We start from the raw sequence: 10,000 nt of genomic DNA on the forward strand, positions 1-10,000 counted from the left end.
AGAGAGAGAGAGAGAGAGAGAGAGAGAAAGAGAGATAGAGAGAGAGAGAGAGAGAGAGAGAGAGAGAGAAAGAGAGAGATTGAAAGAGTGAGAGCATGAGAAAGCGAGCGAGAGAGAGAGAGAGAGAGAGAGAGGGAGAGATTGAAAAGGTGAGAGAGAGAAAGAGAGAGATTGAAAGAGTGAGAGCGAGAGCGTGAGAAAGCGAGAGAGAGCGAGAGAGAGAGAGAGAGAGAGAAATAGAGCGAGAGATTGAGAAAGTGAGAGAGAAAGAGAGATTGAAAGAGTGAGAGCGAGAGCGTGAGAGAGCGAGAGAGAGAGAGAGAGAGAGAGAGAGAGAGAGAGAGAGAGAGAGAGAGAGAGAGAGAGAGAGAGAGAGAGAGAGAGAGAGAGAGAGAGAGAGAGAGAGAGAGAGTCAAATAGAGAGCGCGAGAAGGGGGATTATATTACTGAGTGGATAGGAGATGACGGGTATTGTCATGGTGTGTTCAGAATGCACTAACCTGGATCTGAGCGCCGTCCGTGCACGGGTTTTTCCTGCAAAGTCAGAAAACAAACACCACTGTGACACACACAGACACACACTGAGTCATTTCATTACCAACCAAGTTCACCCTCACTGCACTCTGAAACACAGGATTGTTCAGAGAGGGTGAGACATCAACCTAATGTTTCCACTCACTAACCTACATACAGTTCCTGCACTACCATTCAAAGGTTTGGGGTCACTTAGAAATGTGCTTATTATGTGCTTATTGAAAGAAAATTTAAAAAAAAATGTCCATTAAAATAACATAAAATGTATCATAAATACAGTGTAGACATTGTTAATGTTGTAAATGACTATTGTAGCTGGAAACGGCTGATTTTTTAATGGAATATCTATATAGACGTACAGAAGCCCATTATCAGCATCCATCACTCCTGTGTTCCAATGGCACGTTGTGTTAGCTAATCCAAGATTATCATTTTAAAAGGCTAATTCATCATTAAAAAAACCTTTTGCAATTATGTTAGCACATCTGAAAACTGTTAATTAATCTCTCTCCTGATTAAAGAAGCAATACAACTGGCCTACTTTAGTCTAGTTGAGTATCTGGAGCATCAGCATTTGTAGGTTTGATTTACAGGCTCAAATTGGCCAGAAACAAAACACTTTCTTCTGAAACTCGTCAGTCTATTCTTGTTCTGAGAAATGAAGGCTATTCCATGTGAGAAAATGCCAAGAAACTGAAGATCTCATACAACGCTGTACTACTCCCTTCACAGAACAGTGCAAACTGGCTCAAACCAGAATAGAAAGAGGAGTGGGAGGCCCCGGTGCACAACTGAGCAAGAGGACAAGTACATTAGAGTGTCTAGTTTGAGAAACAGACGCCTCACAAGTCCTCAACTGGCAGCTTCATGAAATAGTACCTGCAAAACACCAGTCTCAACGTCAACAGTGAAGAGAAGACTCCGGGATGCTGGCCTTCCAGGCAGAGTTTCTCTGTCCAGTGTCTGTGTTCTTTTGCCCATCTTAATATTTTCTTATAATTGGCCAGTCTGTGATATGGCTTTTTCTTTTCCACTATGCCTAGTGGTTAGAGTTGGGCCAGTAACCGAAAGGTTGCTAGATCGAATCCCCGAGCTAACAAGGTAAAAATCGATCGTTCTGCCCCTGACCAAAGCAGTTAACCCACTGTTTATTTTTAACTGACTTGACTAGTTAAATAAACATTAAATATTATTATATATATATTTCTTTTTAAAATGTCTACACTTTATTTATGATCAATTTTATGTTATTTTAATGGGGAAAAAAATGCTTTTCTTTCAAAAACAAGGAAATGTCCAAGTGACCCCAAACTTTAGATCGGTAGTGTACCTACTAGTGTACATCACTAAGCTACACATCTACATACTAGTGAAAAGTGCAAATCAATCCCAGAACAACAGCAAAGAACCTTGTGAAGATGCTGAAGGAAAAGGGTCCAAAAGTATCTATATCCACAGTAAAACGAGTCCTATATCGACATAACCTGAAAGGCCGCTCAGCAAGGAAGAAGCCACTGCTTCAAAACCGCCATAAAAAAAGCCAGACTACGGTTTGCAACTGCACATGGGAACAAAGATCATAATTTTTGGAGAAATGTCCTGTGGTCTGATGAAACAAAAATAGAACTGTTTGGCCATAATGACCATCGTTATGTTTGGAGGAAAAAGGGTGAGGCTTGCAAGCTGAAGAACACCATCCCAACCGTGAAGCACAGGGGTGGCAGCATCATGTTGTGGAGGTGCTTTGCTGCAGGAGGGACTGGTAAACTACACAAAATAGATGTCATCATGAACACCTACATACTAGCATACATCACTAAACTACATATACTGTGTCAGTTTTTTACATTTTGTTATTTTTTTACCTTTATTTAACTAGGCAAGTCAGTTAGTAGCTGTAATGTGGCTCAGTCGGTAGAGCATGGCGCTTGCAACGCCAAGCGTCGTGGGTTCGATTCCCGCTGGGGCCACCCATATGTAAAAGTAGTGGCCCCAGCCGACTTGTAAGTCGCTTTGGACAAAAGCGTCTGCTAAATGGGATATATTTATTATATATTAGTTAAGAACAAATTCCTATTTTCAATGACGGCCTAGGGACAGTGGGTTAACTGCCTGTTCAGGGGCAGAACTACAGCTTTGTACCTTGTCAGCTCGGGGGTTTGAACTTGCAACCTTCCGGTTACTAGTCCAACGCTTTAACCACTAGGCTACCCTGCCGTATATTGTGTCACATTCAGTGTTTTTTTAGGATACTTTCCAAATGTAATCCATTACAGTTACTAGTTACCTGTCCAACATTTTAATCTGTAATGTAACTTTGGGGTTACCCAAACTCAGTAATGTAATCTGTTTACTTTTTTTGATTTCTTTCCCCTTAAGAGGCATTCGAAGAAGACAAAAAAGGATCCATCAAACACATTTTGTGTGTCATCATAGTGGTTCTCTGACATCATAGTGGTTCTCTGACATCATAGCGGTTCTCTGACATCATAGTGGTCTCTGACATCATAGTGGTTCTCTGACATCATCGTGGTCTCTGACATCATAGTGGTTCTCTGACATCATAGTGGTCTCTGACATCATAGTGGTGCTCTGACATCATCGTGGTCTCTGACACCATAGTGGTTCTCTGACATCATAGTGGTCTCTGACATCATAGTGGTTCTCTGACATCATAGTGGTCTCTGACATAATAGTGGTCTCTGACATCATAGTGGTTCTCTGACATCATAGTGGTCTCTGACATGTGGTCCACACGCTCATTTGGAACTAACTTAAAAGCTTTTTCATTTCTGAATCGAATGCCATTGAAAAACAGAAAGGAATCATAATGTATTTTCTCGTAAACATCTTTTCTGAATTTATAAGTAATGCAAGAAGTAATCATCTAGTTTTTCAAAAGTATTGTTGAATTGCATCACCAGAAAATGCCTTTCACTCTTACTGCAGCAGATGAAAATATAGGACAGGTTGGGTAATGTTATGAATATGTAGGACATGTTAGGTAATATTATGAATATGTAGGACAGGTTGGGTAATGTTATGAATATGTAGGACAGGTTGGGTAATGTTATGGATATGTAGGACAGGTTGGGTAATGTTATGAATATGTAGGACAGGTTGGGTAATGTTATGAATATGTAGGACATGTTAGGTAATATTATGAATATGTAGGACAGGTTGGGTAATGTTATGAATATGTAGGACAGGTTGGGTAATGTTATGAATATGTAGGACATGTTGGGTAATGTTATGAATATGTAGGACAGGTTGGGTAATGTTATGAATATGTAGGACAGGTTGGGTAATGCTATGAATATTTAAGACAGGTTGGGTAATGTTATGAATATGTAGGACAGGTTGGGTAATGTTATGAATATGTAGGACAGGTTGGGTATGTTATGAATATGTAGGACAGGTTGGGTAATGCTATGAATATTTAAGACAGGTTGGGTAATGTTATGAATATGTAGGACAGGTTGGGTAATGTTATGAATATGTATGACAGGTTGGGTAATGTTATGAATATGTAGGACAGATTGGGTAATGTTATGAATATGTAGGACAGGTTGGGTAATGTTATGAATATGTAAGACAGGTTGGGTAATGTTATGAATATGTAGGACAGGTTGGGTAATGTTATGAATATGTAGGACAGGTTGGGTAATGTTATGAATATGTAGGACAGGTTGGGTAATGTTATGAATATGTAGGACAGGTTGGGTAATGTTATGAATATTTAAGACAGGTTGGGTAATGTTATGAATATGTAGGACAGGTTGGGTAATGTTATGAATATTTAAGACAGGTTGGGTAATGTTATGAATATGTAGGACAGGTTGGGTAATGTTATGAATATTTAAGACAGGTTGGGTAATGTTATGAATATGTAGGACAGGTTGGGTAATGTTATGAATATGTAGGACAGGTTGGGTAATGTTATGAATATGTAGGACAGGTTGGGTAATGTTATGAATATGTAGGACAGGTTGGGTAATGTTATGAATATGTAGGACAGGTTGGGTAATGTTATGAATATGTGGGACAGGTGGGGTAATGTTATGAATATGTAAGACAGGTTGGGTAATGTTATAAATATGTAGGACAGGTTGGGTAATGTTATGAATATGTAGGACAGGTTGGGTAATGTTATGAATATGTAGGACAGGTTGGGTAATGCTATGAATATTTAAGACAGGTTGGGTAATGTTATGAATATGTAGGACAGGTTCGGTAATGTTATGAATATGTAGGACAGGTTGGGTAATGTTATGAATATGTAGGACAGGTTGGGTAATGTTATGAATATGTAGGACAGGTTGGGTAATGTTATGAATATGTAAGACAGGTTGGGTAATGTTATAAATATGTAGGACAGGTTGGGTAATGTTATGAATATGTAGGACAGGTTCTGTAATGTTATGAATATGTAGGACAGGTTGGGTAATGTTATGAATATGTAGGACAGGTTGGGTAATGTTATGAATATGTAGGACAGGTTCTGTAATGTTATGAATATGTAGGACAGGTTCTGTAATGTTATGAATATGTAGGACAGGTTGGGTAATGTTATGAATATGTAGGACAGGTTGGGTAGTGTTATGAATATGTAGGACAGGTTGGGTAGTGTTATGAATATGTAGGACAGGTTGGGTAATGTTATGAATATGTAGGACAGGTTGGGTAATGTTATGAATATGTAGGACAGGTTGGGTAATGTTATGAATATGTAGGACAGGTTGGGTAATGTTATGAATATGTAGGACAGGTTGGGTAATGTTATGAATATGTAGGACAGGTTGGGTAATGTTATGAATATGTAGGACAGGTTGGGTAATGTTATGAATATGTAGGACAGGTTGGGTAATGTTATGAATATGTAGGACAGGTTGGGTAATGTTATGAATATGTAGGACAGGTTGGGTAATGTTATGAATATGTATGACAGGTTGGGTAATGTTATGAATATGTAGGACAGGTTGGGTAATGTTATGAATATGTAGGACAGGTTGGGTAATGTTATGAATATGTAGGACAGGTTGGGTAGTGTTATGAATATGTAGGACAGGTTGGGTAGTGTTATGAATATGTAGGACAGGTTGGGTAATGTTATGAATATGTAGGACAGGTTGGGTAATGTTATGAATATGTAGGACATGTTAGGTAGTGTTATGAATATGTAGGACAGGTTGGGTAATGTTATGAATATGTAGGACAGGTTGGGTAATGTTATGAATATGTAGGACAGGTTGGGTAATGTTATGAATATGTAGGACAGGTTGGGTAATGTTATGAATATGTAGGACATGTTGGGTAGTGTTATGAATATGTAGGACAGGTTGGGTAATGTTATGAATATGTAGGACAGGTTGGGTAATGTTATGAATATGTAGGACAGGTTGGGTAATGTTATGAATATGTAGGACAGGTTGGGTAATGTTATGAATATGCCTGCTCAGCTGTGCAAACACTCAATAAATATTTCATCCACTACTATCTTTGCAATCAGACATAGCGTACATTGAGCCATATGTATTTTAAATAATGCATAATGCATTATAACCCCAATCACCAATGACAACCTTCATAAGAATCACAGAATCAACAATCTACCTTAACCACAAATAGCTGCCAAAGAGGATTAATGTCTTTTCATGCATTTTCAAAAACTATAATTCAGATTTATTTTACTAGGCAATTCAGTGAAGTACACATTCACATTTTCAATGACGGCCTAGGAACAGTGGGTTAACTGCCTGTTCAGGGGCAGCACGACAGATTTGTACATTGTCAGCTCGGGGATTTGAACTTTCAACCTTTCGTTTACTAGTCCAAAACTCTAACCACTAGGCTACCCTGCCGCCCCTCCACTCTAACCACTAGGCTACCCTGCCACCCTCTACTCTAACCACTAGGCTACCCTGCCACCCCTCCACTCTAACCACTAGGCTACCCTGCCACCCCTCCACTCTAACCACTAGGCTACCCTGCCACCCCTCCACTCTAACCACTAGGCTACCCTGCCACCCCTAATCTGCTACATTATGAAAGTGGGAAAAGTAATGAAATGCAAGACATGGGACTGCAGATATGGGCTAAGATCTGGCCTTCACAACTCTCCAAAATATCTACACAAGACTTGCATTCACTCTCTATCTGCTCATGCTGACATCAGTCAATTGGAGTGTCCTGGATAATATCAACAGAGGGGAACGTCTTCCAAACGTTCAAGCAGAACAGAGCAGAACTTTGGAGGAGAGTGAGGACCAACACACACCCATACACACACACACACACACACATCCACACACACACAAACATATAGACGCAAACACACGAGTGCACACACACTACACACACACGCACACACACAAACACACACACACTGTCTCACCTGTGTTTTCAAGGCGCCCGGATCTGAAAGGAGTTTGAAAACAGGCATGGTGAGTGGGTGACAAGGAGCATAACCATCACACTCTCTTGACTGTTTGGTTTGTTGTGTTGTGCTGAAGGTACCTGACAGCCAAGTGTAGACCACTTGAGGCTTACGACTGTTCTGTTCTGAGTTAGCTCTCTGCTTGTTCATTGGCTCCCGTGGGACGGGCTACACCCCCTCAAAGACCAGCCCTCCCCTCCCTCCCTCCTTCCCTCCCTCCCTCCCTCCCTCCCTCCCTTCCTCCCTCCCCCTCCCTCCTCCCTCTCACTCGTCTGCAGGCAGGCAGCTTTGAATGGAACTATGACCTGTTACACAAAGTGCTGCTGCTCAGGGCTGATAAGGCAGAGCAGAGGGAGAGAGATGGTCAACTGGGACCTGAGGTAAACAGCAGCGAGCTTCACCTGCAGACCACCCGGGAGACAGGAGTACCGTAAACAGCTGTGCCGTAGCATAAATTATAAACTGTGTGGTTCGAGCCCTTTAACGCCGATTGGCTGACAACCGTGGTATATCATACCGTACACCACAGGTATGACGAAACATTTGTTTTTCCTGCTCTAATTAAGTTGGTAACCAGTAGCAATAAGGCACCTCGGGAGTTTGTGATATATGGCCAATATACCACGGCTAAGGGCTGTGTCCGGGCACTCCGCATTGCGTCGTGCTGAAGAACAGCCCTTAGCACTGGAATAGAGACCATATACCATACTTCCTCAGGCCTTATTGCTGAAGTATTCAATGCAGTAATGCACATTCCTGATTGGATGTTGTGATTTTGTTCTCTGGTTGTGTTTATTATCTGGAATTCTACAAATACGCAGCCAACAACTGATATGTGGTGATGAGGTTACCTTACCTACAAATACTCAGCCGACAACTGATATGTGGTGATGAGGTTACCTTACCTACAAATACTCAGCCAACAACTGATATGTGGTGATGAGGTTACCTTACCTACAAATACTCAGCCAACAACTGATATGTGGTGATGAGGTTACCTTACCTACAAATACTCAGCCAACAACTGATATGTGGTGATGAGGTTACCTTACCTACAAATACTCAGCCAACAACTGATATGTGATGATGAGGTTACCTTACCTACAAATACTCAGCCAACAACTGATATGTGATGATGAGGTTACCTTACCTACAAATACTCAGCCAACAACTGATATGTGGTGATGAGGTTACCTTACCTACAAATACTCAGCCAACATCAGCATGTTATAAATGTGTAACAAGCAAGATGGTAGTGACATCATAGTTCCAACATCACAAACAACAGCCAGATGGTAGTGACATCATAGTTCCAACATCACAAACAACAGCCAGATGGTAGTGACATCATAGTTCCAACATCACAAACAACAGCCAGATGGTAGTGACATCATAGTTCCAACATCACAAACAACAGCCAAGTACATCCTTTCTAACCCTGTAAAAGGGACTAAAGGGTATCTCTGAGTTTGTCTTTGTTTGTCTGTGTGTGTGTGTCGGTGTGTTGGAGTGTGTGTCGGTGTGTTGGAGTGTGAGTCGGTGTGTTGGAGTATGTGTCGGTGTGTTGGAGTATGTGTCGGTGTGTTGGAGTGTGAAGTCGGTGTGTGTGTCGGTTTGTGTGTGTGTAGGTGTGTGTCGGTGTGAGTGCCAGGTGTGTGTGTTGGTGTGTGTGTGTGTGTGTGTGTGTGTGTGTGTGTGTGTGTGTGTGTGTGTGTGTGTGTGTGTGTGTGTGTGTGTGTGTGTGTGTGTGTGTGTGTGTGTGTGTGTGTGTGTGTGTGTGTGTCTGTGTGTGTGTGTGTGTGTGTGTGTGTGTGTGTGTGTGTGTGTGTGTGTGTGTGTGTGTGTGTGTGTGTGTGTGTGTGTGTGTGTCATTGTGTGTGTGTCTGTCTGTGCTTTCTAGATTCATTATCAGCAGCTTTCAGGTATACACATTAAAATGAAAGACACCATGCTACGTTTGTTGGCCTGCATCATGTGGTTGCATGCTTTCTTGCATGTTTTGAGGTGGTTCTCACCTGTTTTTCCACAGCCACCAAACCTCCCCAGACATTCCTTATGGGCTCCAATACCACACTTGGAGCACAGGTACCCCTGGTTAAAGATGCCCCTGGAAGAGAGAAGACAGGGATAACCAGTGTTAGTGTGTGTGTGTGTGTGTGTGTGTGTGTGTGTGTGTGTGTGTGTGTGTGTGTGTGTGTGTGTGCGTGTGTGTCTGTCCGTTTATCTGTGCGTGTGTGTCTGTCTGTCTGTCTCTCCTCGTCTCTTCTCATCTCATTTCCACCTCTCTCATCTCCTCATCTCCTCATCTATCCTCTCCTCTCCTCCTCATCTCTCCTCTCCTCTCCTCCTATCTCCTCTTCTCTCCTCATCTCTCCTCTTTCTCCTCCTCTCATCTTTCCTCCTCTCTCCTCTCCTCCTCTCTCTTCTCCTCATCTCTCCTCTCCTCCTCTCTCTTCTCCTCATCTCTCCTCTCCTCTCCTCCTTTCTCTTCTCTTCATCTCTCCTCTCCTCATCTTTCCTCTCCTCTCCTCCTCTCTCCTCTCCTCATCTTTCCTCCTCTCTCCACTTCTCCTCCCTCATCTCTCCTCTCCTCATCTCCTCATCTTTCCTCTCCTCTCCTCCTCTCTCTTCTCCTCATCTCTCCTCTCCTCATCTCCTCATCTCTCCTCTCCTCCTCTCTCTTCTCCTCATCTCTCCTCTCCTCATCTTTCCTCCTCTCTCCTCTCCTCCTCTCTCCTCTCCCATCTCTCCTCTCTTCTTCTCCTCATCTCTCCTCTCCTCATCTTTCCTCTCCTCCTCTCCTCATCTCCTCATCTTTCCTCCTCTCTCCTCTCCTCATCTTTCCTCCTCTCTCCTCTCCTCCTCTCTCTTCTCCTCATTTCTACTGTCCTGATCTCCTCATCTTTCCTCTCCTCTCCTCCTCTCTCCTCTCCTCATCTTTCCTCCTCTCTCCTCTCCTCCTCCTCATCTCTCCTCTCCTCATCTTTCCTCTCCTCTCCTCCTCTCTCCTCTCCTCATCTTTCCTCCTCT

At 42.3% G+C, this 10,000-nt stretch overlaps 1 protein-coding gene across 2 annotated transcripts in view; it reads right to left on the reverse strand.

Annotated features, from left to right (window-relative positions):
- Positions 1-10,000, reverse strand: part of LOC135517127 (guanine nucleotide exchange factor VAV3-like) — a 229,299-nt gene that overhangs the window by 63,330 nt on the left and 155,969 nt on the right. For both annotated transcript variants that reach the window (XM_064941156.1, XM_064941155.1), the window contains exons 17-19: positions 8,986-9,077; positions 6,929-6,951; positions 501-534 (exon numbers count right to left, since the gene is read on the reverse strand). In XM_064941156.1, the coding sequence (XP_064797228.1) occupies positions 501-534; positions 6,929-6,951; positions 8,986-9,077 (149 nt within the window). The remainder of the gene's footprint in view (positions 1-500; positions 535-6,928; positions 6,952-8,985; positions 9,078-10,000) is intronic.

The sequence above is a fragment of the Oncorhynchus masou genome, chromosome 28 (assembly GCF_036934945.1).
Source record: "Oncorhynchus masou masou isolate Uvic2021 chromosome 28, UVic_Omas_1.1, whole genome shotgun sequence".
Lineage (NCBI taxonomy): Eukaryota > Metazoa > Chordata > Actinopteri > Salmoniformes > Salmonidae > Oncorhynchus > Oncorhynchus masou.